We start from the raw sequence: 27,814 nt of genomic DNA, 5'->3' as shown, positions 1-27,814 counted from the left end.
GGTCAGTGGCAATGTACACAGCATCAACTGATGGGAAGATCTGACCCCAGGGGTTCTCAAGAATTTTATTGAGTTTGGAGGATATCTGAGATGCATCAATTATATTTTGTTATTTTTGTCTTCATAGATTTGAGAAAGTTTGCCATGTTTTTGTGGCCTGCTATATTTGTAATAACATCGCTGCCACCAAATCATAACCATAAGTGATGATATTTGTCAACTTGTATCAATGTTTTGAACTGCAGGTACCTACTTCTGATGCAACAATTCATTAGACAACCAGGAAGATAAATTCTGATTTTATTAAGTGGGATAAATTTGTACAATGTTAATATTCAGCCCAGCCCAGAGTCAGGACATTAATTTGACTATAGGACAACTTCTGAAAAGAAGTTAAGTTGTGTAAAATGCAGAAAACGTTTTTGAGCAAAATTGAATGCTTCCATGATAACCAAATAGTTGATGTGTAAATACGCTTCTGCATGCTGTGGGTATACTCCCCATAATCCTCTCACACAGAAAGACAATATTCCAAACTAAAATGAGCTGTCTGCAAGAGGCATTGTTCCGAGAGGAGGAATCAGAGAATTGTAGTGTTCCATAAACTTCCACATTCTAAAAGTGGTGCTTCTTGGCTTTCTGTGTGATATTGTGGAAGGGCCACTTTTGGGAACCAGTAACCAGAATGTAAAATCATGGAATGGTTACTTTACAGAAGGAGATTATTTAGACTGTTGTGTATGGACCAGCTCTCTACATGAGCATCATGCTCACACCCACTCCCTCACCCTTTCTCTGTAGACCTGCATTTTCTTTCTCTTCAGATAAGTATCTAATTGTCTCTTTAAAGGCCTCTATTAAATCTACCTCCACCACACACTCAGGCAATGCATTCCAGATCCTAACCACTGCTATATTTTTAAAAAGTATTTTGTCATATTGCCACTGCTTCTTTTGCCAATTACTTATAAATTGGTGTCCTGTAATTATGCGTCCTTTTTTTAATGGGAATAGTTTCTTCCTAAATACTCTCATGATTTTGAATATCTTTATCAAATCTCCTTTCAACCTGTTCTTCTCCAGGGAGAGCAGTCCCTGCTCCTTCAACCTATCCACATAACTGAAGTATGAAATATGTTTGATTCAGTATAAGAATAGGAAAAAAAGGTCCAGGATGAGGGTAGTACCTGACTGGGGAAAAAAAAATAATGCCTCTTAGCCAAACTAGCTATAAGGAAAAATAAGCAAACAAATTCATAGGCCAGCAATGGAAAATCTATAAATTGGAGAGGGGAGAAGTACAAATCACAAGTGTATTCCTGTGTGGGGAAAGTGTAATAAAGGCAGGGGTTTCGTGGATGAACTGAAATTAAATCAAATATGAAACTTTTAACATCTGGCTGTAAAAATGGAAGGTTAAGACATAATGTAAAAATATAGGAAACTCACAAACAGGGAAATTGGAAGAGCTAAGAGGGAGCATGAGCAGAAATTAGCAACAAAACAAAGTGCAACAAATAGTAGTAATGTGAACAGCAGTCAAAATCGGGATAGGGCTACTTAAAGATAAATGTAGAAAGCTGGTTGTGAATTGCAAAATGACACAAATAGTAACTAAATAACTACTTTGCCTCAGTTTTCATGGAGGTGGATTTTGAAGGTTGTAGTATCACTTGATATGGATGACAAACAGCAAAGGTTGCTGCTTAAAGAAAAATATTACAAACTTTGCTCAAACTTAAGTTGGTCCTAGTTGGTTTGTATCCAAGGATCCTGAGGAAAGTCGGGAAAAAGAAGTTTCTGACAACATTTTACAAAATTCTATGGAAAGCCAAGTTATGCTGGAAGACCAGAGAGCGATAAGGCAGGAAATGGCAGATTTTTTAGTTATACTTGTTGGTAAAAAATAAAATTTATTAGATGCTGGGGTGTGGAAATTAGTTAATAAGAGTTTGTCAGCACAGACTTTTTGCAATGTTAGCCTAACATTACAGATTACTTTGAAGGAGTAAAAGGAATTGACAAAAAATGATAAACTCCCACATAGGAGATTTGTTACAATGCAGTGGCACATAAAATTAATAGTTGAAAGCAGAAAACAAAGGTAGATAAAATGAAGTTTCTTTGTCCTGAAGTATGTGGTTAGTGATGTCCCACAGTGGCCTTTGTTGAGGCTGCTGTTATTTTATATACATCATTGATTGAGAGAACAATATTGATTAACTGATCATGCTAAATTGGTACTAAAAAGGTATAACAGATTCCAATAAGAATTATGAAAGATTGCAGGAGAGCAGAGATAAAGTCGTTGGTGGGCAGATGATGACATAGCAACAATTTATATTTATATAAATATACTATAGTTAAATGTCCCAAGAAACTTCACAGCTGCATTATTGAACAAAATTAACACCAAGCTACATAAGAAAATGTTAGGCTTGATCAAAGAGAGGTTTTAAGGAGTGTCTTAAAGGAAGAAAAAAAAAGTTTAAGGAGAGAATCCCAGAGCTTTAGGGCCTTGACAACTGAAGGCACAGCTATCAATGTTGGAGCGATTAAAACCATGGATGCTCAAGAGACCAGAATCAGAGGAGCACAAATACCTCGAAGTTAAAGAGCTATGAGTGACTACAAAGATATCGAGAGATGGATGCATAAGGCATTTGAAAGCAAGGATGAAAATATTAAAATTGAGGCTCACTTAACTGTTTGCCAATATAGGCCCATAAGCACAGTAGTGATGGGTGAATGGAACGTGGTGCAAATGAGGATGCAGTTCGATGTAGAAAGTGTAAAGTAATACATTTTAGAAATAAGACTCTGGAAAGAATTGTGCCTTAAATGGTAGGGTTCTAAATAGAAAATTAAATAAAACCACAAAGTCAAATGTTTGACTTTGATATTTTTGGTTTTATATATAAAGACTAGAATATATAAAAAAACAGAATGTTGAGTTTGTATAAAACCCTTGGATCACAGGTGGAGTATTGTCTACAGGTTTAGGCACTACATTATAGAAGGGCTATAAAATCAATGAAAATGTTGCAGTGTAGATCACGAACAAATTTGAGTTTCACGTACATGAAGAGGAAACAAGAATTAAGGCTATTTCCACAAGGGCAGGGAAAGATAAAGAAAATCTGAGGGTTGTTGTAATGGGGTAACTATAGCAAAAGTTATTCCACTGGTCACTGGGAAGTCAATGTGCGGCAGAACAAGGTAATCACAAAAAAATTAGAGGATGGTTAGAAAATAATCCTTTTACATGGAAGGTGCTTGAAACTTGCAATTCTCTGAATCCACTGAAACAGTCATTAATTCTTTAAAAAATGAGTTTAATAGTTGCTTGAGAACTGAATGTGTTATTTCCAAATTTGCTGATGGTACGAAGTTGGGTGGGAGGGTGAGCTGTGAAGAGGATGCAGAGATGCTTCAGCGTGATTTAGACAGGCTGAGTGTGTGGGCATATGTGTGGCAGATGCAATATAATGTGGATAAATGTGAGGTTATCCACTTTGGTAGCAATAATAGGAAGACAGATTATTACTTGAATGGGTGTAAATTGAGAATGGTGGATACTCAATGAGACCTTGGAGTCCTCATGCGTCAGTCGCTGAAAGTAAGTGCACAGGTACAGCAGGCAGTAAAGAAGGCAAATAGTATGTTGGCCTTCATAGCGAGAGGATTTAAGTATAGGGATAGGGATGTTTTGCTGCAATTTATATAGGGCATTAGTGAGGCCACATCTGGAGTATTGTGTGCAGTTTTGGTGTCCTTATCTGAGGAAGGATGTCCTTGCTATAGAGGGAGTACAGCGAAGGTTTACCAGGCTGATTCCCAGGATAGCAGGTCTTTCATATGAAGAGAGACCAAGTCGGTTAGGGTTATATTCACTAGAGTTTAGAAGAATGAGAGGGGATCTCATAGAAATTTATAAAATTCTAAAAGGGTTAGACAGGGTAGATTCAGATAGAATGTTCCCAATGGTGGGGAAGTCCAGAACGAGGGGTCACTTTTTGAGGATAAGGGGTAAACCTTTTAGAACTGAGGTGAGGAGAAATTTCTTCCCCCAGAGAGTGGTGAACGTGAGGAATTCACTACCACAGAATGTAGTTGAGGCCAAAACGTTGTCTGATTTCATGAAGAAATTAGATTTAGCTCTTGGGGCTAAAGGGATCAAGGGATAGGGGATGAAGGGGGGCGGGGGGTTTCAGAATATTGAATTTGATGATCAACCATGATCAAAGTGAATGGCGGAGTAGGCTCGAAGGGCCGAATGGCCTACTCCTGCTTCTAGTTTCTATGTTTCTATTGGATTTGAGATTACACTAAGTTGTTCATGTGAAGAAAATAGAAGTGTCGACATAAGTTATAAAAGCCTAGTTATGTTGTAGCATTCTATAGGAGCAGAGAAACAAGTAGGACATTAAGCCCCTCGAAGGGATGAGAAATCTAAATTTTGACAGTGCTTTTTGATTTCACTCTTAAATAGCCTAGCTCTAATTTTAGAATTGTGCTGTCTAATTTTATCTCTAGTTTTGACTGAACACTAGGAAATGGTTTTCCCTCTATTCTTTCTCTCTTCCTCTCTGCTGGAAAATGTTTTGCTTCCCCTGAGGTTTTGCCCCCATTACTGAGAAACCAGCACAACTCCTTGCATTTGAACATAAATTATTTAGTAAACAACCAATGCCAACTTCTTTGCATTCTGCATACTGAGTGACCCTGTGAGAAATGTTTTACATCAAATTTCCTCCCTGGGGAAGATGTTGTACTAATTTTTTTTATTGATTTAGATTGTATGAATGATGTTCTAATTAAAGGTAAAGAGTTCAATTTGATGAATTGTATTTAAATTTATCAGTACTTCCTGCAGTATAGATTTTAATACCTCAAAGAGATGAATTGTTCCAACCGTTGATTCATTGAGATTTAACCTTGAAATCAGTGTCCATTTTAAAACTCGGGATGTCACTTCCTGCTTGCAGTCTCGTTACTGTTAATGTTCACAATGGAATGGTTACTTTTACATTACTACGAAGGCGCAGTTTATATTATTGCTTAATCACAGGCCAAATTGATTAGCACTCAAGCAGTAAATCATCACTTCAACCAATTACTTTGTTAAGATTTGGACCTGACTAAAATAAATCAACCAATAATTTAGTCTCTCAAGTGCCATTGCTCACAGTCAAATAAGGTTAAAATCACCTACACTAAATAAAACAAGCCTAAGGTGACAGTTAGGTACACATGGAAAAGGGGCATTGCCAAGTAAGAGAAATTTAAGTTTTGAAGTTGATACACGTGTCCTATTCCTTTATGCTGATAAATAAAATTGATTCTAGTTAGTGTTATTACAGGTCATTTTTAATGTCATTGTACATAGATGCATTAAATACCCTTGTGTAAGACGTGACTCTTTCTTTCTGTCACCACATGCTAGAACATTTTTGGGGAAAAAATCAACCAAGTTTTGAGAGTTATGGCCAATGCCTCTGTCATAAGTATGTGTGCTCCTTCAGACAGAGCATAATATATTGAGTGTTATTATTTAGGCAGTGTCTCAACTTTAAATATAATTTGGGTTCAGACTTGTCAAATTGGGTAAGGGCATACATTTTACTATATATACACACAACTCTTTATTAAGCGATAGCTCCATGTCCAGCGAAACATGCAACATTAATCAAAACCGTGTAAAAAAAATATGCCAAAATATATCAACTTTTATTTGTAGCACATAATTAACCTATCCTGGGAGCATGGCCAGTGAACATCTGTCTCTGGAGATTCATCTAGCTTGCTGCCTGCATGTGAACCCATTCTTAATACTGCTACATGACACCTAGTATTCTGCTTTTGTTGCAACTCCCCTTTGTTTCCAAGTCTCTAGATTAATTTATTGGGATAAGTTAATTGCAATATCTGGCAAGTAAGGTTGATGTATAATAGCATGCTTTCAATCTATTATGATTAATGTCGCCTGTTTTTCTGGACATGCTTTACAAGAAGGAAATTGGGCGGCACGGTAGCACAGTGGTTAGCACGGCTGCTTCACAGCTCCAGGGACCTGGGTTCGATTCCCGGCTTGGGTCACTGTCTGTGTGGAGTTTGCACATTCTCCTCGTGTCTGCGTGGGTTTCCTCCGGGTGCTCCGGTTTCCTCCCACAGTCCAAAGATGTGCGGGTTAGGTTGATTGGCCATGCTAAAATTGCCCTTAGTGTCCTGAGATGCATAGGTTAGAGGGATTAGTGGATAAATATATAGGGATTATGGGGGTAGGGCCTGGGTGGGATTGTGGTCGGTGCAGACTCGATGGGCCGAATGGCCTCTTTCTGTGCTGTAGGGTTTCTATGAAAATTAAAATTTACCCTACTATTTCCAAGAGGTATTGCTAGAAAGGCAACAAAAGCTGAGAGTGACTGTGATCTATTCCTTGGTTTTGACATTATTGATTCCTTTAGGTGTAGCTTTCAAGACAGTGATGGTATGTAGTTCCTTTCATTCTCACAGGATGAATTACATTAATTTCTGGAGAATTTATCAGTCATTTTATAATACGATTGATGAATCAGAAAATAAAAAAATATATATAATTAGAAAATAGAAAAACGTTGGTACTATACACGTAATCAATCGAGGAAGAACATAAGGAACAGAAGGCCATTGGTGGAAGACAATTTATTGTTATAACATGGATTACTTTACCGTCTTTGGAGATATAAAATTGAACATTAATGTATGTCAGAGTCCCTTTTCCAGTTTATTTTGGTAGTTATATGTGTTTTTATAAGTTTTGCATGCTGTTTGTCCATATGTCTGAACATACGGAATCTTTGTATTAATCTGAAACCTTGCAAAGAACCCTTGGAAAAATATTTATTTTTAATCTAATGTATAAGAGATTTTGTTCATGCAGCCAAAGTTTAATTAATTGCTTTATGTTGCTTTAAGCCTTCTTTATGAAAACTTCAGAGTTTACATTAGTAGTTTGCACATTTCCGATGTTGCTGACCCATTATAATTAATGCATTAGTGTTCATGTACCATTCCCTCCTGTGGACCCTGTCAAGTGTTTGTTACTTACTTCCCAACTGATTTCACTTTCCTAGCTTGGTCTTTTCCTACATCCATTTATATCCATTTCTGTTTTTCATCACTTTTCTTTCCATAGATTTCCTTTTGTTCTTTTTAGATTTCGTTAATTCAGACTGAGCCCTCAACAACACTCCACTGCCTTGCCTATGGTGTCACTTTGCATGAACATGCGCAAACATTTTTTTTGCTGAGAATCCAGCCTACCATGGTAGGAGTCAAATGAGCTTTGCCAAGGACTGGTGCATCCCACATGATGGGCGCGATCAGCAGCAGCTGCTTCGTGGGATTCATGCTGGGCACCGTGGCCTCCACGCATATTCCAGGCTATGTTTTTTAGCATGATCAACTCTGTACTAGAGATTGGCACGGAGCTGATTATCATGTGGAAATTTGAATTGGCGGGGGGGACACCTGCTGCCACTCTGCAAAAGGTTTGATGGGGAGGGAGGGAGGAGATGGTCGGTGCTGGCCATCAGAGTGGGATGGGAATTGTGATTGTCGGGGTGGTGGTCAGGGAGATCGTGGCTGGCCAGGGTAGGGGACATAGGGACTGGCCTGGGACAGTATGGGAGGCCAGCGATCGACGGGTGCAGGGAAATGGAAAGTCAGTGATCAGGGGGGTTGCGGAGCTAGCCAGTGATCGGGAAGGCAAGTGATTGGGAGGCTGGCAATGTGGGACCACTGTGCATGCGCTGATCTCCGCTCTGACGGATTGGCACATGTGCAGTGGCCCGCTCAGCGCTATGCTGCCGACCTCTTGGATGGGAATAAGCCCCGTCCCATACTTTCCAGACACAATCCCGCTGAGGCACTCTGCAGTGCTCTGTGTTGGAGATTTGCTCTGATAAGTATGCTAAAAAAAATAGACAGGAATTACTCCCATTTTCCCATTAAAAGTTCTGTTGAACTCAGGTGGGAATTTATGACACCCAGGCTGGAAGGTCTGAACATCCTGTCCCTTATGTTAAACCTGTATGGAAAACTGGATTAATCTCAACTAGAGTACCGCATCCAGTTCTTTAGGAAAAAATGAAGGTGTTAGAGTGCAAGAAAGATTCATGAAATGGTTCCAGGGATGAGAAACTTCAGTTATGTAGATTGAATAAGTTGGGACTGCTTTCCTTGGAGAAAAGAAGGTTGAGAGGAAATTTCGTAAAAATATTCGCAATCATGAAGGGTCTGGACAGAGTCGATAGAAGCACCCAATTGTGTATGCATGGTCATAATGAGACCATTATTTTTCCTTGCTAATCATATTAGGAAAAAATGTTCCCATGGGTGGAAGGATCAAGAACAGAGGGCACAAATTTGAGGTGATTGGCAAAATAAATAATGGCAACATGAGGAAAAACATTCACAAGGCAAGTGGATAAGATCTGGAATGCATTGCTTGACAGTGTGGTGGAGGCAGATTCAAGCAAGGCTTTCAAGAAGAATTTATGTTGTTATCTGAAAAGACAAATGTCTCAGACACCACCATCACCATCCCTGGGTAAGTCCTGGCCCACTGACAAGACAGGCCATCCAGAGGTGACAGCACAGTGGCATACAGTCAGCAAGGAGTAATGCTGGGAGTTTTCAACATTGACTCCAGACCCCTATGGAGTCTTATGGCATCAGGTTAAACATGGTTAAGGAAACTCTTGCTGGTTACTATGTACTACAAACCACACTCTTTCTCCCCCACCCCACATTCATCTTATGAATCAGTACTTCTCCACGTTGAACACCACTTGAAAGAAGTGGCAAGAGCCATGAGTAATGTACTTTGGGTAGGAAACTTCAATGTCCATTACCAAGAGTGGCTTGGTAGCACCACTACTGACGAAGCTGGCCAAGTTCTAAAGGACATGGCAGCTGGACTGGGTCTGTAGCAGGTGCTGATGGAACCAAAAATACAGAAAAACCTACCCAATCTACTTGACGCAGATGCATTTGTCAATGACAGCATTAGTAGAGGTGACTACAGTCATTGTGGAGACAAATTCCATCTTCACGTTGAGGATATCCTAAATCATATTGTGTGGCACTACCACCTTGCTAAATAGGATACACTTCAATCAGATCTAGCAATTCAAAACTGGTCATCAGTGAGGTGCTGTGGGCCATCAGCAGAATGGTATACAATGACAACTTGTAACCTCATTGGCCAACATATTTCCCAGTCTACTATTACCATCAAGCCAGGAGATCAATGCCAGTTGAATGAAACACATGCCAGGAACAGCACCAGGCGTATCTAAAAATAAATGTCAGCCTGGTGAAGCTATGAAACAGGATTACTTGCATGTCAGTCAATGTAAACAGCATGCAATAGACAGAGCTAAGCTCCATCCTGCCACATCTAGTTGTAAATGGTGGTGGGCAATTTAACAAGTACCTGGAGGAGAAAGTTCCACTAATACCCCCATCCTCAATGACTGGAGAGCCCAGCAGATCAGTGCAAAACAAAAGGCAACCATCTTCAGCCAGAGGTTCCGAGTGGATGGTCCTCCACTGGTTAAAGTAATCCCAAACACGAAGATGGTTGTGATGGCTGGAGGTCAATCATTTCAATCCTAGGACATTATTGCTAGAGTTTTTCGGGGTAGTGTCCTAGGCCCAGCCATCTTCAGCTGCTTCATCAATAACCTTCTCTTCATCATATGGTCAGAATTGAGGATGGTCACTGATGATTGCATAAATCTCAGCACTATTCGTGACTCCTCATACTGAAGCAGTCTGTGCCCTTGTGCAACAAAACCTGAGCAACATTCAAGTGTGGGTTGATAAGTAGCAAATTACATTTGCAACCATGCAAAAAGGGAAGGCAATGATCATCTAAAACAAGAATGCATCTTACCATTGCCCCTTGACATTCAATAGCATTACCATTGCTGAATCCCACACTATCGACATGATGGTGGTTGCCATTGATCAGAAACTGAACTGGATCATCCATATAAATGCTGTGGTCACAAGACCAGGTCAGAGGCTAGGAATCCTGCGTGAGTAACTCCCCTCCTGACTCCCCAAAGCCTGTCCACCATCTATACCGCATAAGTCAGGAGTGTGATGGAATACGCTCCACTTGCTTGGATGAGTGCAGCTCCAAAAACACTTAAGAAGCTCGACACCATCCAGGACAAACCAGCCCACTTGATCAGCATCCCATCCACTAGCTTCAACATCCACTCCCTCACCACTGATGCAGTGACAACAGTGCTTACCATAGATACAATACACTTGAGCAACTCACCAAGGTTCCTTCAGCAGCACCTGCCAGACCCACAACCTCCACCAGCAAGGAAGATAAGGTCAGTAGATACATGGAAATACACCCCCTGCAAGTTGCCCTCCAAGTCTTCCCATCCTGACTTGGAACTACATTACCATTCCTTCACTGTCACTGGGTCAAAACACTGGAATTCCTCTCCCTAGCAGTATCCACAGTATATGGATTACAGCGGTTCAAGAAAGTTGCTCACCACCATTTTCTCAAGGGCAATTAGGATAGAGAGCTGGCACAGATATATTGGGCTAAATGGATTCGTATGATGTAACAAATCTGAGAGTTGTAAAGACCCACCAACTTGTTAGTATTCTTTAGTTTACACAACAATATTCATTGCTGCAGATGGAAAATGTTGGCTTGCGTATGTAGTACCTATAGTTTATCATTAACAGCACTAGCTTGACAGTTTTTAACTTTTTAAAATCTTGGGATCCTGTTTCTGAAAATAAATACAGAGCTCTAGGAGGTTTTCTACATGTTCAGTTTTCCTTTCCTAAGTATTTACTTAAAAACAGGTTAAAATCTGCAGAGTGATCACTTTTGCAAATATCCCAATGGAAGTGAAATAGCAATACTGAAGAACCTCAGTGAAACCTGTTTGGTTGTATAGGAACGAGTCTAGGTTATCTTTTACCCTAATTGAATTGGTGATGCTAATAGGCCAACATTAATTAGGAGCGGTCAAAAGGTTATAGATTGTTATCCAATCTGTTCAGCTAGGCACTGTATTGCCTACCCAGAACTTCCTTCCTTCAGTCGTGACAGCTTTGTGTAGCACCTTTGACATAGAAGACATCCTAAAGTGCTTCTGAAGTATAATTTAAAAAGTCATGTTTGTAGCTTTAATGTGATCTTCATCTTTCAGCTGGTTGAGCAAGCAATTGACTTTGGTCCTCTTTATGGTTCTCATCTTGTGAGCATTTTTGGAAATTAACTGGCAACAGGGAATCTAAAAATATGACCATCTTGAATTCATGGGCTGGATTTAATGGACTGCTGGGTATTTACAGTGGGGAGGGGGAGAAGAGAGAGGAAGAGAAAAAGGAGCCCAAAAATACAATGGGTGTCAATCCCACTACCTTTAAACCCATCCCTGTATGTCCCCCATAACACAGTAGGTGAGCAGGTGCCAAAATTGGCAGCATTTTTAAATAAGAAATTAAGGATCAATTGAATTTGTTAATTGAGCTAATTGACCCAGATAACATGCAGCCCACGCACTAATACAGTTGGTGTGGGCAAGCTGATTTATTTTTCTAAATGTGCTTAAATGTTGAGATGGAAGGTTGGGTGGCGTCTGTCCTTTGGGGGGGATGCCTGTGTGAATTGGGGCACACTTCACAAAATTTCCCTCCCATTTGTTTCATGCCTCCAAAATCAATATCCCCACCCCTCCAACCTTCTCCCTAAGCCATCCAATCCTTCTCCACCCATAAAGGCCCAACTTTCCAAACTCCAGCATTCATCTTTTCTTTTTCCTGGCCTGCTTGCAGTACTGCCCACTATGGAGCTCTGGCATTGCCCAGACTACTGGATCTGCTGGCCAGTTAGATTGGCCAGCAGCTCTTGAGGGCAGGATGTCCTTCCACTAAGAGTCAGAGGTCCTGCTCACACCTAGTTTAGCCCGCCCACAGCTTGTTGTGGCTATAGAATGGGCTTTTTTTCAAGTGCATTGGCTACTGGTCAACTTTCCTTCCTGGGGCGGAAGGGAAGGGGAAAGCAAGCTGTGCGTGCTCCCCACCTTCCCCCTCCCTGTAAAATACGACCCATGGCTTTACACAGCTTACCCTGTGCCTCAGCTAAATAAACATTGGAAGTTCTCACTGCCACAGACCTATAGGGATAAAGGAGGCAGGTTTTCTTTCAGTTGCTTATCTTCTAAACCGTCAATTAGGATATTTAATATTGCCATGAATATAAGTATTAAATTCAGATAATTACATCTTCAGTAAGTGTTTCCAATTGTTAAAAAAAGTTGGGCTTTAAAAAAATTTGTGGTAGCATTGCAAGTGCAATATCAAGACCATTTCTTTCTATTCATTTCGAGCAATAACCTGGAAGAATCTTTAGTATTCATATTACTTTAGAATGTTTAATATTACTAGTTAAGTGAAAAATCTGTAATGAAATATTAAAAACGAACACTCGTTATTAAAAAGATTTAGCATTCTCCTTTACAAACTTGTAACATACCAAAAATGTTATTAAACACAGTGGCAGCAAATTTTTGGGGCCCATTCGCCATGGGCGCAAATCCCCTTATGGCTGCTAAATCTCATGAGAGGAACCTAATGGGATTTGTGCCGGAGTGATTTCCAAGCGTGATGTTCCGAGGAAGCCTTTATTTTGACCTTGAGATCAGGACGCCCTTTAAAAAGGGCACTCCGATCAGACCCCACCCCACAAGAATGATGGTACCAAACACCCTCCTCCTCCCACTGTTTTATTTGACAAAGTGGAAGAAGAACTGGAATGAAAACCTGGCTATGTTTCTGGCAAGAAACATGCCGGTTTTCAATCACCACCTGACACTTTGCCATTTTTTAGGAAAATTCCGCACATTGTTAGAAATTTGTGTTTAACGTTGTAATAAATTTGCTCTGTTCTTCCTCCTCAAGCAAAGAAAGCTCATGAAACTCTATTTCATTATCACAGTGGCTTTTTGATAGATGTTTTAATAAACATGGACGGCACAGTAGCACAGTGGTTAGCAATGCTGCTTCTCAGCGCCAGGGACCTGGGCTCGATCCCCGGCTTGGTCACTGTCGGTGTGGAAGCTGCAGGTTCTCCCTGTGGGTTTCTTCCGTGTGCTCCGGTTTCCTCCCACAGTCCAAAAGGTGTGCGGGTTAGGTGCATTGGCTAAACTTTTCCTCAGTGTACCTGAACAGGCGACTAGGAGAATTTCACAGTAACTTCATTACAGTGTTAATGTAAGCCTTACTTGTGACAAATAAATAGATAAACTTTACATGCAATTGCACACTTTCACCTATATCCCCACCATTCTATATGAGTTTTCTAATACTATCTGCTGCAAACCCACTTTCATTGGTCCAAATACACGTTAAGATTCCAAGTGCTGTAAGATTGGCCTTGTCAGCAACCTTGTAAATAGGGCCTGAACCATTTGCTCACTGTGCAATCTAGCTGCTGAAATAGGGCACATCAAAGTGAACCCGGCGGGATAACTGATCAGATCATTGATTGTCGTATATTGCTCAAACTCATGAATGGGTCTAATGCCGCTATATTTCATCCTGAAAAGTGCCCAGTCTACCTCTGTTTACCCTGGAAGTATATGGGCCGGGATTCTCCCAGCCCACTGGGCTGCTTGAGCAGTGCAGCGGGCCGGGAGACACCAGTAGGGGGCCTTTAGCGCTGTTTGCGACCAGTGTTCGGTGCTTTCTTTGAGCATAATGAGCTCTGTGCTGGAAATCGGCGCAGAGCTGATTATCATAGTGAAATGAGGATTTCAATATAATTAACGGGCCCAGGACGGTATTCTCCAGGCCTGCTAGCATTTCCCCCCATACCTCCACTCAACCCCGCCGCCAGGAGTGGTTCCTTCCACTGGCGTTTAAGCCTGCTCCCACTAATGGGGAACAGGTGCCCTGACCCCACTGGAGGGAACAAAGGCCATTGAGGCCCCCGGGTGGTTGGCAGCAAGGGGAAGTGCACCTTGGGCAGTGCCAATGGGGTGGGGCCAGAGGAGCGGTGAGGCATACTGGGGGTGGGAGGGGGAGGGGGGATGCGATCTGTTGATGGGGTGAAGTGGGGTCACTGCGAGAGGGACGGACAGGGCGATTGGGGCTGGCCATCGTGGTGGTGGGGGTGGGGGGGGGGGGGGGGGGCTGGTCATCGGCATGGTTTGGGGAAGTTGTGATTGTCCAGGGGTGGCGGGGCTGGCTGAAGGGGAGAGGGTAGATCGGAGCTGACTCAGGGAGGTCCGGGAGGTCAGCGATCAGGCTGGGAGTTGGGGGAGTGGTTGGAAGGCCAGCGATTGGGCCGGGTGGCGGGGGCGGGGGGTGGTGTGCGGTTTTGCAGAAGTGGCCAGCGATTGGGATGACCGACAGTCGGGAGGCTGACCAGTCACTGACAGATCAGTGCATGTGCAGTGACCCGCTCAACGCTATGCTGTGTCTCGGATGGGAATAGGACCCTGCCCCTGCTTACCAGAGTGAATTGTGCTATGGCACTCTGTGATGCATAGAGTGTTGGCAATTCGCTTTGGTAGGTACGCTGAAAAAACGGGCGGGAAATATTCCCATTTTCCCTCACGTTGGGCACTTAGATTTTCCTTTGAGAGAATCTCGGCCAAGATGTCTCAAAAATATGAGCAACAGGTGAAGCTTGCCATGTCATGCTGCCATTATGCAGTAGCAATACAAATGGTATTATCCATGAATAGGATGTTTCTGTCAAGTCAAAAAGATGTCCTTCCCATCATACACATGAGTAATGTGGCATATAAATTTCAGTGCCGATGTGCTGCAAGGTAGTAGGCAGGCCATATACCCTCATGACTGGTGGGGCACATCAAACAGGTATTTCTCTTTGGTTATTTGCAACAGGCAAAATACTGATCATACTCAACCAGCCCATGCTTACAAAACTCAGAACACTCTGTGCAACATTAGATATGATTCTGTGATTGGGCAACACTTGCTAAACACTGTGCTAAGAATTACACTGACAACCAATTTATGGTTAACAGTGAGGCTGGCAGTGTGGCTCACTTAATGTATGCTAGAAGCTATGTATATTCACATACTGGGCCCTGTTCTTTGCAAAGGAAGAACATGTCCAAGCATGGCACATTTCCCAAATAAACAAAAGCTTAGGAGACAATGTCTTGATCAATCAGAGCCGACCTGCCTGGTTTGAATTTAAGCAAAAGCTTGGTGGTTAACTGTTCACTGGTGCATTCTCCATGGTGACTCCTGTACCAATCAAAATCCACTTCCCAATCAACCAACACCCCCTTCTCATGTAATATAAATTATTTTTCCCCTTTGTGATACGGTATTCTTGCAAATTTGTTCTGATGAGTCAGGACTCGGATATAAAAGCTTTTTGTTCCCTGCTTTAATGTTATTATTGTTGTGAATGCTCAGAGATATTGTGAAAAACGTTAGTGGTGTTAATACATAATAAATAGAGGAAATCGTCCCCAACACCACATTTACTAGACTGAGTAAAATGCAAGAGCCATTGGTCTCTATTCCCCAACACTGCAGTCCCCACCCCACCCCAACTCTGTGACTATTTTTTATTGGTGTTCCCTTGCAGTCAAAAGACTTCAGGTCATAGTGTCGTAGGTGGATTAATTCCAGAGTTTTTGTGGTACTGATTTGGTAGCGCAGGGACTTTCTTTCCCAACCCCCCCTCTGATCCCAGTATTACTTTCCAGCACTGCAGTATAAGGCTTAAATCTGTGAACATGTATTTGTGTTGTATGTTTTCTATTTTAGGCAGTTGAGCAGAAGCCAGTGTCAGGAGTAGCAATGGCATTAGATTATCCAGGTGTTCATGTTTGCCCTCCTGTTCAAGAAACCAATAATGATTACATTCAGCCAAGGCCATATGAGAGTATATTTTTAAAAAGTTATATCTTTTTAATGTACATCTTGATTGATTGTATCACCCAATTTATTTACAATATATTTTAATTTTGTCACTTTCATCTACAGGGCAAATACACAATTAGAATTTTTATTTTAAAAATTAGTTACAGTGGTATTCTACAAAATTACTTTGTTATCTGAAATCAAAAGTCTAAATATTTTCCATTGTTTTGCAGTCCCACAGGTAGCAGCAGGTATGCATCATCTGCAGAACTGAGCCAGGGTAGCTCCCAGTTCAGTGAAGAGTTTGATCCAGATAATGAGAGCCTGCAAGGCTCAGACATTGATGATGAACGCGATGGGGATTCTTACCACTCCTGTCACAGCTCAGTGAGCTGTCAGAAAGAATCCTTGGACTGGGACAAAGAAGATAATGAACGACTGGAGATTTATAGTGAACCTGACGAGCTCCAGAAGGAGGAGGAAGAAATTTATGAGGAGAAACCTAAAGAGGAGGAAGAAATTGCTGTTCCAGTTGAAATTCTACCTGAAGCTGAGATCCCTCCAGAGCAGGTTGAAGAAAAACAACTAGAAACGTAAGCATTTTAAAGTGTTTGTAGTTGTTATATGCTTTAAAGATAGTTGTTGGTGAGTGATATTCCAAAATGACACGCACTGAGTTGTTGAGTGGCATTATGGCTGAAGTGCATACTTAGTGCTTAAAGTAATTTGAGGTATTTAATTATCCTGCAACATTGGAAAATATAGGAGTACATTCTGCCACGCTACTTTCCAATAATTGTATTTCAGTTATTACAATCCAGTTAAGGACCAGTAACTTTTTTGTCTAAATTATCCACAGTTTGAAACTCCAGTGACCCACGAGCAGACAAAGCTACAAGATTCCACCGTTTCAAACGAACAAATTAGGCACTAATATACAAAGTCAGAAAAATAAAACAATTTACACTGTTACATTATACACTAATATTCAAAATTAACTTGAGATAAATATGATCGAACACACCTCACTACACATTAAATGGCAGATGCAACCAAAACAGATCCCACAGATTTCTTAGCAACCCACCTAGACGTCAGTGACCACTGAGTCACAAAACTGCATAAAAACTCTATCTCCCTCAGGAGGGATTTCCATGGAATTCACAAAGCTGCTCTCCCATTTCTAATTACTAGCACAGTTTCCACTCTGTTACAGATCGCTGGCTTCACTGCTCTGGTTTTTTTCAAACTCCAGTATGTCGACTGGATCGAGTTGGACCTCTGGCTTCTCGGAGCCCTAACTGCCTGTCGTGGAACCATAACCTTTCACCCCATCTCAGTTCCAAGGGCCTCCCTGAACCCTAAATACCTGGAGTCTGCTAACAACTCCCAGAATCTATTAAATTAGTTCTGAACTGCCATTTTCCTTTAGGTATTCCAGCAATCTCTAAAGTCCAGCATTTTAATTATCTAAAGTTTGACATCAGGCTACGTAAGGAGATGTTAAGGCATTTGTTGAAAAGCATGCCCAGTTACCGCTGCCAGCAAGAATGGAGAGGCTTGGCACTCAGCCAAATCTCCATTTGCTGCAGCGGGACTGAAGAATCCCAGCTGTAGGTGAGGTTGGAGAATTCTGGCCCTGATTTGGAGGAACACTTAACTTGGCAAGTTGTAGGGCTAGATGAGATTACAGAGATGGGGAGGGATTGAGACCATTAGGGAATTTGAGAAAAAAATCATTAGAACAGCGTGTAGCTAAATCAACACATATTGCTAAAACATAGGCCTTTTCTATTGACTTTCTGCAAGAGCCTCCCAATTAAGCCAAATCCTTTGCTTAATCCCCGTAGCACCACAGTTTTCCCCTTTTCAAGAATATATATTCAATTCACTTTGAAGTTACTATTGAATATACTTCCACAATCTTGTCAGGTAGTGCATTCCAGTAAAAATGGAAGCAAAGTTGCAGTCAAGTAGCATTGATTTAAGATAATAGAAAGCATTGAAATATGGAATTGCCCCATCTTTTTTTGAGACTTCAACTCTTATGATGCATTCTTGAACTATAATCCTTTAAATCTTGTTCAGACCACAGCAGATATTATTGCCCAACAAGCCAGGTCACAGAGAAAAACCTGTTTTACTGATCATAAACCATTATTTTTGGATTTTGAAAATGAGAAGGAAGAGCTACTGACCCCAAAAGCATAGAACTCCAGTAACATCTTTAGGATTTTATACATTAAAAGTTTTCATTAAAGAAAAAAAACTCAAGTGCATAGGAGTGAAGTTACACAGTTAAAACAGTCTTACAGAACAAACCCCCCCCAAAAAAACCACCAGTTCAAAAATGCACAATTGAACAATCTACTTGACAACAACTCCCTTATAGATTTCTAACTATCAAAGTCCAGTAATATTACCCAAAGTATGGTTGTCACTTTAATAAAGGTTTAGAATCATAGAATCCCTACAGTGCAGAAAAAGGCCATTCGGCCCATCGAGTCTGCACTAACTCTCTGACAGCGTATCTTACCCAGGCTCTTTTCCCCGACCCTGTCCTCATAACCCCACACATTTACCATGGCTAATCCATCTAACCTGCACGTCTTTGGACTGTGGGAGAAAACCAAAGCACCTGGAGGAAATCCATGCAGACACGGGAAGAACATACAAACTCCACATAGACAGTCACCCAAGGCCAGAGTTGATTGGGTCCCTGGCACTGTGAGGCAGTAGTGCTAACCACCGTCCCACCCTTATACCATACAACGACACAAACGTTTCCACCCTGTTGTCCAAATCCAAAACGTAGGTTCAGAACAAACTGCTTTCTGAAAAACAAAGACTTTTCTGATTTGAAACTGGATGACTGCCTCAAATTCAAAACTTTCCCACCTTCTCAGCACATGGATGGCACAGTGGTTAGTACTGCTGCCTCGCTGCACCAGGGGTCTGGGTTTGATTCCTGACTTGGATCACTGTCTGTGCAGATTCCATACATTCTCCCATATTTACATGGGTTTTCTCCGGAAGCTCCGGTTTCCTCCCACAGTCGGAAAGATGTGCTGGTTAGGTGCATTGGCCATGCTAAATTCTCCCTCTGTACACCCGACAGGTGCCGGAGTGTGGCGACTAGGGGATTTTCACAGTAACTTCATTGCAATGTTAACGTAAGCCTATTATGACACTAATAAATAATCTTTAAACTTTAGATCTGATTAGCAGGACATCTCTCCCAATGAACCACACCAACTCAGCTAAACGTATTTCCTAAAATATCTTTTTATCTCGAATTCCATTGCCCTAAAACACCTTTTTGAACTCAATTTCTCCAAATGTATAATATGTTATGTTTCCCAATTGCCTCTACTTTTGGGTCAATTAAATTTAATGTACCTCCCCCTATTTAACTATGAAACCTTTGTAAATTGTAAAAGTTCCTTGCCACTTTGGAACTTCTCTCAAAATTCAACAGCTGAATAGCCAAGTCCTCGCTTATCTTATGTAAATTTTAATCCAACCTATTGACTTGTAACCTAAATGAAACATTAGAATGCATGAATCTAAAACTTTCACCCATTTATCTCTCAGTTCTCTCAGACAAACTGTCTCTATTAACCTCCTCCCCCCACTATAATGTATCATAGACATATGCACCTTATTTTACAGAATACTACCATAATCTGAAAAGTATTTTAAAAATATCCATTCAGCACAATCTTGAATTTATGTACAGCCTCTCTCTCTCTTTGGTGTTTCTCACCTGATGGTGAGATCAGGTGAGAATGTAATCTAAATCCACATTTGAGCACTCCACATTTACTATCAGGCACATGCCTAAAGATCATCATTTGAATGGGTTCTGAGTGATATATTAATGCTTCCTGAATAATATGTTTAGCAGATGTCAGCACTTTGAAGAATGGAGAAAATAGCAGAAAACAAATTGCAGAGCAAAAGATCCTGAGATGTCTGTAACAAAAAATGATAATTATATCATCAAGCTTGTATTGCTTAGCAGAATTCATAGGGAATGTTGAAGTGAGAAATTTCAGTGTGTGAAAGTTATTTTGATTGTTTTTATCATACCATTGCTACATCTTTAGTTACAGAAATGAGGAGGAAGGACATCCTAATATGTCTAGGGCTAAAGCCAATTGGATTAGAGCTTTTAACAAAGTTCGTATGCAGATTCAAGAGGTAAGTCTGTTTTCCCTTTCGTTGAGTGACACAATCCTTGGTTTTCTTTGTCAACATTGGAAAACTTACTTCACTGCAGATAAGATTGAAAGTATATTGTGTTGGCAATAGGATATTTCTGGAATTGTAGAATTAAGTATTGAAAATACATGTATCTAACAAATCTGTTAATTAGTTTAAAATGTATAACAAATCAACCAATAGATAAACAAAATGGTTACTTAAAGCAAAACTATAGAACACTGACAGTATTAGAGTTAGTGGCCCAGGAAATCTTTTCAATCTTGCTCACTCACTTGTGACTAGAGTTAGGGCATCACTTTGGACTGAACTTGGTTTGTGTTCCTGACTCCCACATTTTCCAGCCGCACACCCCCCCCCCCCCCCCAAAGATACTGATAATTCATAATAGAGAGTTTTCTTTCTCAGCTGCATCATTTTGGGGAAAATTGAACAGAAACAAAATTGGAGAAGGGATATATTTTAGGTAGAGTCACTTTGAATGCCTCCTACTGCCAATTTCAGAAAGCCATTCTTAGGCTGTTTTGTTTCCAGACCGCAATCATTTTAGCCATAGTTGATGCATAACCTGTGGAGAGCAAAGAAATAGTGGATAATCACTCAAAATGTGACAGATTCAGACTCTTGGGGAAATTTTACTTGCTGAAACACATTGGAAAGGTTCAGTAATGTGCAAGAAACATGGAAAATCTGGATTTCCCCACGTGCTTAACTCCACAGCATGCAACCTTTTGCTTCAACCAGATATCCACCTGGACATTGGCCAGATTGATTAATGATCTGGTTAGTTGCCTATCTCGGTGTTCAAAATTAAGTAATGGGAGTTGAAATAACATGCAGCCAATCTTTTTGAATGTCTTTTGATTATGTTGATTTACCCTTGACTATTCTCTTCTTTTCAAACAAATAAATATTGTGACTAGTTGATGCAGCTTGCTGGGTCACCAATGTGGGCCATGCAACAAATACAATGTTAACGGACATTGAGCAAAATTAGAGAGTGCAAAGTCCTTCCCTCCTTCATCCCTATCTACACTCAACAGATGATGGTTGAAAACTAGAATTGGCTGAGAGAAAATAGTTTATCTGCAGCCAACCGACATTCTTAAAGGGATTGATTGATACTTGTTGAAAATTGAGATTGAGGGGTACAGGAATATTTATAGCCACACTTGTTTTTTTTGGCAGGGAGAGTAGAGGATCTTTGTAGTGTGAAGGAAAGGGAAGGATAGGGTAAAATAATCATTTGTACCTTTGGGTTAAGTTGCCTAGATTGACTAATGGCCTTTTTTCATGATGAACATTTAGGCCCTGATTTTACCGGCATGCCCGCCCTGGTATCGCAGGCAGAAAATGAGTTCTGTTCAGATTTAATTTGCCTGGTCCTTATCTACTCTCTTTAATGCTGGAACATCTGAACTTCTGTACCAGTGCCTACTGCATCGCCACATGTTTCTCCCATTGTGGAAATCAGCGTTCCTGGAAAAGTGGATTACCATTGGGCTGGTGTGCTGGTAAAATTCCAGCATTAGTCTTGTGTCTAAAATTGAGCTGTATTTTCTAGGTGTTCTCAGAAGTAAGAAGTATACAGTTGGTGCTTAACTCTCTTTTAAATAAGTGGCTAATTTTAATTCTCACATTGAAATGTGTTTTTTTTTTCATTTTCAACATGTAAGCAGCAAACGTCTATTGAAGTGCTTTTAGCAGCATCTGTACCAAAGTACATCAGAAAGTGTAATTATTAAGGTGTATGAGAGCATAAAAATCAGCTCTACTGGAAATGTATTATCATTGAGAGTATCAAGTATGCCAAATTTGACAATATATTTTTTCTTTTTTCATAGGCACAACTTGGAGAAGGAGTTGGAGATCTACCTAAGCCGCTTTGGTTTAAAGGAGGGTAAGTATAATTTCATCAATTAGTTTGTAGTTGTACTTTATATAGATTAAATACATTAATATTAAAATATATTGGAATTTTTGAATTCCTCAGTACTAAAAATACATTAGTGGTAGTCTTAATTTGTTAATCCATGTAGTGTACAGGAAGCCAAATCCTGAGGGAAAATGTGTTCCACAGTGCTTCTATTTTGTTCTCAGAACGCAAGTATCGAAAGTGTCTTTTAGCTTTGTAATATGTTATTTTTTAGTGTGCTCCAAATACTTATTTGATAGTACTACATATGATGATCACAAAAGTGACATAACTTGATTGATACGCATTGCCTTCAAGTTAGTTAAATTTTTAGAAACTCTTGATTGTTTTGTGTGCTTCAGGAAGCAATTTAAATACACAGAACTGGAAAAGTGCATTTAGGGTGTCCCTTGCATTCTGTGGATGACTATACAAGAAGCAGTAGTCTATTGCCAGGATTGGAGCAGTAAAGTACCCCAAACCACTAATGTCTTTCACTTTAGCATTAGGTCGTGTATTAACAAATCAGGAAAGTTCAGAAGGAAGTAGTGGATATTTCTCAACATAGTGGTGAACATGAGAAAGTAGTAGAAGAAATAGGCAGTTGTTAAGCAGCAGGTGCAGAAGGGGAGATGCTGCAGATTGTCTTTTCCTTGGCATTGATTTTGCGAGATCAGTGGTGAAGTGATAGTGTTTGCCACTGACCTTGAAGAAAGCTTTCCACAAGCATGCAGTGATCACTGTGGTGTACATCTCATCTTTCCTGACAGTTTCATTCTGATACCAGCTGTGTGGGATTTCTGGTGTCATCAGACAGGCTACACAGCCAATAATATTGTGTTATGGACAACAGGGGTTGTAATTTAAAACGGCCCTGATTTCTCCTCTCACCACCCATCTGTAAATAGAAAGGTGTTTTGATTTTTGATTCTCCCCCCCCCCCCCCCCCCCCCCCCCCCGCCTTCAAAAATGGTGGCACATTTTCCCAACCTGTCAGTTTTGGAGTTATCCAATCCTTTATTAATAACCCCACAGAAAACTTACAATAGGGTAAAATCAGAGGGTTAGTTTATTTTACACACACACAAAATGCATGAGGGAGGTTTGAAACGTAGCCCCAGTACATTCACAATAAAAGAGGGGTAACGGAAAGAAAGACGTTCTGGGCAAAGACCGTGGACAAAATAAGAATTATTGTTTCACGTGAGTCCAGGGTCTGTAATCGAAAGCCCAATGTGTATTTCATAAGAATGGCTGAAACTAATGCGGGGTAATCCACTTTTCCAGTAGCAGTGATTTCCATAATGGGAGAAACATGTGGCGATACAGTAGGCACTGGTACAGAAGTTCAGATGTTCCAGCATTAAAGAAAGTAGATAAGAACCAGGTAAATTAAATCTGAACAGAACTCCCTTTCTGCTTCTGCTTTGGTAGAAGGTGAGGATGATGTGGAGAGGCCGGCGTTGGACTGGGGTAAACACAGTAAGAAGTCTCACAACACCAGGTTAAAGTCCAACAGGTTTATTTGGTAGCTCAAGCCACTAGCTTTTGGAGCGCAGCCCCTTCATCAGGTGAGTCTCACCTGATGAAGGGGTAGCGCTCCGAAAGCTAGTGGCTTGTGCTACCAAATAAACCTGTTGGACTTCAACCTGGTGTTGTGAGACTTCTTACTTGGTAGAAGGTGGCAGAGTGCCTTTGTTCAGCTCCGTAAGGCAATATTACAGGTTCTAGCAACTTGGGGGAGGGGGTTGGGGGTAGGCTCATGTAACAAAACTACCACTTTTTCCCCTGGGTTTGCCCAAAATCCTGATTTGGATTCTTGAGATGGCTAATATTGCAGTAGTAAATTTCAGAGTTTTCAGGGTCCCATTGTCCTTACTAACACATTGTCTCCATTGTTCAGAGCTCTTCCGTAGAAATGTAAAGGGTCTTTGTGTATTTTCTTGCAATTTAATTTCTGCGGTCACAGGGTGCATTCGTGCATCTTTAGGGATAATGTGATTCTTGCTGTTTTCTGAAGGCTTGAAATTCCTTTTGTGTGAGTCATAGCTGTCAGGCTTCAGTCAGTGTAAAGCCTTTGTTTAAAAGGCTTTAAATTTTTTTTAAAAAGTATGAAGTAGCAGGATGACATAGACATATATATATATTTTCTTTCATGTCTTCCGGACATAACAATTGAAAGATTTTCTCAGATATCAAGCCAGGAAGTAACAAGTAGGTTTTTTTATTTACTATAATAGTGTAGAAAGAAAATCAAAGATTAGGACATGTGCTTCAGATGAAGGTAGAAGCTGAAATACCATAAACTTCAAAGAAAAAATATTTTTAAAAATTATGTAATGTTGAACAATGGTTAAAACTTTGACATTACACAAATATAAAATTAACTTTTCAGGACCAGAGAGGTTGTTCAATAATAATTGTGACTTTGTATGTCTTTGGAAATCAAAGTTACAACTCATTCAACAAGGTGTAATAATTTCAAGGGTGCTCCCAGTGAGATTTGTGGCATAAAAAGTGGGATTTCATGTCAAATTAGCAATTTCTAATTGATTTCCATCTGCAAGGACTTCAGCAGTACAGCCTGTAGAGGAGTAGAGAATTGAGGACTTCTGCATTTACCTATCAGTTTTACAGGATGGTGAATCCTAACAGTTTTGCCATCCTTAAAATTGTAAAACATGGCTTAAGCTTGGTCTTCCTACATCCCAGAAAATGCTAATTAAATACCTAGAAAGTGTGAAGATGTGCTTTGATGCAATTTTTCTGATAATGGGAAAGATGGATAAGCAATTCTCTGATGTGAATTTTACTTTTGATAAATATTGCCACTCCCATTGTAGTGACAATAGTCTGTGGCATTTGAGTGACTTGCATCTTTTGGCAAAGGGTTCAGAAACTTTGAATGTGCTTCTAGAGGAGAGATCCTCCAAGATTTGTTTGCAAGCATATATGCATATACAGCTGGCTGAGCTTTAGACTTTTTAGGGAGTACTCCTGAAAGCAAGAGCACACGGGATCCAAAACCAGAATCATCACATTGTTGAAGGGCCATGTGGAGGTGAGGGTTGGTAGACACCACTTAAATCAAAAGGAATAGTTTCTAATGACCAGCAACAGTTTTCAACTTCTGGTCCTTCATGAAAGGGAGAAATTACCTTTGGCCAGCCTATCATAACCACTGTTACGTGGAAAAGGACAACTGGCCGATGTTGTTAGGCACTCTAGAAAGACTCATTTGAGGGTAAAATACACACACATGGGTACTACCTCATAAGTATTGCATTAACTGCCCTACATAAATTCTATATAGAAACATAATTGCCTCAAGCTGCTCCATGTGCTTGGTATGGCTACAGTGCCTAAATAAAGAGAGCATGATTTGTGGTTTTTGAGGATCTATTTGTGCACTTAAGTTCCATTCATTTGAATGTCTGAAGAAGTTCACAAGTTTTATCTCCATGGTTCAAATGCCCATCATTTGGGCATCATGCCCATTTATGGCTCATAGAACAGCTGCAATCATATTAAAGACACTGTGTGAATGTATGCTCAGTGCTCAATTGAGACTTGATGAATGAGTGCATTACATGACCTAAGTTGTCAAAGCATACAAGTGAGTGAGTTAGTTCCTGTTCACTATGTTATAGAAGAAGACATTGATGATTAGTGTGCCAAGTATCACATGCATTCGGCCCTTACTAGAAGATTGTGCCTTCACTTGAGTGAAAGTTTGCCCAATAACAAAACACATTTGTATATCTCATACTTTATGTTGAGCTCCTACTTCATATAACCAGTGAGTTTTGAAACTAAACACTGATGGTGTGTACGTATGTGAGGATGAGAAATGACAGCAAGATGATCACCCAAATACCCAGTCAAAAACAGGCATTTTATTTCAGATGATGTAGTTAATGATATTTAGGGTATATTTTGCCGTGTGACCGGACAAAATCATTTAAAGTGTCTATGCACTCCAAACATAGGGCGTGCATTGATCCCATTATTTTAATGACCCATCGATTGGATGGGCTGTGTTAGAATGGAAACTTTGGCCTTTCTGGACTGGCAAAGTAGTGCTGGAAGATGTTTTGAAGCTTAAAAAAAAAAGAAGAAATTATCAAAACATTAGGATAAATGGGATGGTAGTTTATAATATTGGTTATTTTAAAGTCATTTGATTTACCTACAAATAGAGTTTGGTATACAAGTATGCTGTTTTCTGTTCTGAATACACTGAAGTTTTAGCAGCAATTAACAAAGTTACAAAGTAAACTTGCATTGCAAAGTAATTGAGGAGGTTATGTACTAAAACGTGGATGGCAATTTTGAGTTCAAAATAAAACTGACCAATTTCTACAAATTTATTTTTGTTCAGTATTACTTTATGTGAGACTCTTAGATGGTGTAAGCAAAATCTGGAAAACAATATTTAAAAATGTATTTTAACTAGTAAATACCACTGTAAATTGGACGAGTTTCTCTCCTTGATCAAAATAAAAATTTGCCAAGTAATTGTTGACAATGTGCCACTTCAATACCTAAAAAAGAGATTTGAGAAATACATGTGTTTTCATTTCTCTATCTCAATAAATACAGTATGCAGCTTTGGTAATATTGTTTACATTTTGTTCTGTATTGTACATGATTATTGGCTAGGCCTCAAGGAGTTCTTTTCCCCCCACTGTGTGCACGTACTTCACTTTACTATTGCTATCTTTTCTAGGCCTGGCGGTGGGCTTTACAGTATTGACAGTATGCCAGATCTTCGAAAGAAAAAACCCAAAAATCTTGTTAGTGATTTGGTGAGACATCTCTTTTCTCCCACAGTGACCTGCCACTATGCACTGAGACATCTGATAGTCATGGAATTGTGCCTGTTGCCTTGCTTGCCAGTAATTCTCTCTGTCCCTTTTTTTTTTATGTATGTTTACTTTTGTTTTTGTTTTCTTTTGTCTTTTGTTTCACTTAAAACTGTAGGGGAGCAGCGGTTAAATTTCTGCGTAGCATTGACAGCATGCCTGACATTAAGCCTCGGCGTAAATCCCTCCCACTGGTCAGCGACCTGGTGAGAAAATCCTTGACTGCTACATTCAAGGGAGGGTATTACAATATCAACATGCAGCTAGTTTTCTTCACAGTATTATACGGGCCTCTGGGTTCAGTACTGGGCTGAAAGGCTTTGGTTTCTAACATGTGGCACGTTTTTAATTGATGAATAACATTTTAATTCCACAAGCACTTGACCTGGTCTTGTACATAAAATCTTCATTCTAGCTGATAAAACATAGCTAAATACATTAAATGTAAACAACCAAGTATAAAATATAGTTCTCCCCAAAGCTCTGTCTTGCAATTACCAAGAAGCCAAACTTGCTTTATTCTACTTTCAGGATGGTTGAATGCAATGTAAATTTTGTTTTAAGGAAAAGTTCACAATGTTTATTTTGTAAAGAAATAAACATTTCTGTACAAAATTTTAATAAAGTGATTGATATTTTACAAATATACACAGCAAATTAGAAACCAAAGTTCTTAAATATTGCTTCACTTTCTATTGTTTTCCTGATTATATTTTTTTAAAGATATTTTGCCATCTTTTTTGTTTGCACTGCCTCTATCAGAACTTTTTATTGCTTATTAGTTTGTTTATTCAGTCCTTCAGTCTGGCCCCAAAGCCCGTACATACTAGCCTTCTCTGTGTGATGTCAGTGTAAAGGTTTTACTCAA

General features: G+C 40.1%; 1 protein-coding gene across 1 annotated transcript in view; it reads left to right on the top strand.

Moving 5' to 3' along the window:
• LOC144479695 (protein unc-13 homolog A-like) overlaps positions 1-27,814 on the top strand; it is a 243,852-nt gene that overhangs the window by 66,233 nt on the left and 149,805 nt on the right. The window contains exons 10-13 of the mRNA XM_078198723.1: positions 16,176-16,535; positions 20,052-20,149; positions 22,024-22,066; positions 26,811-26,889. Coding sequence (XP_078054849.1) covers positions 16,176-16,535; positions 20,052-20,149; positions 22,024-22,066; positions 26,811-26,889 — 580 coding nt within the window. The remainder of the gene's footprint in view (positions 1-16,175; positions 16,536-20,051; positions 20,150-22,023; positions 22,067-26,810; positions 26,890-27,814) is intronic.

This window comes from Mustelus asterias, chromosome 26 (genome assembly GCF_964213995.1).
Source record: "Mustelus asterias chromosome 26, sMusAst1.hap1.1, whole genome shotgun sequence".
In the NCBI taxonomy this organism is placed as follows: domain Eukaryota; kingdom Metazoa; phylum Chordata; class Chondrichthyes; order Carcharhiniformes; family Triakidae; genus Mustelus; species Mustelus asterias.
Note: the sequence above shows the minus strand (reverse complement) of the source record. Positions and strands in the feature narration are given on the sequence as shown.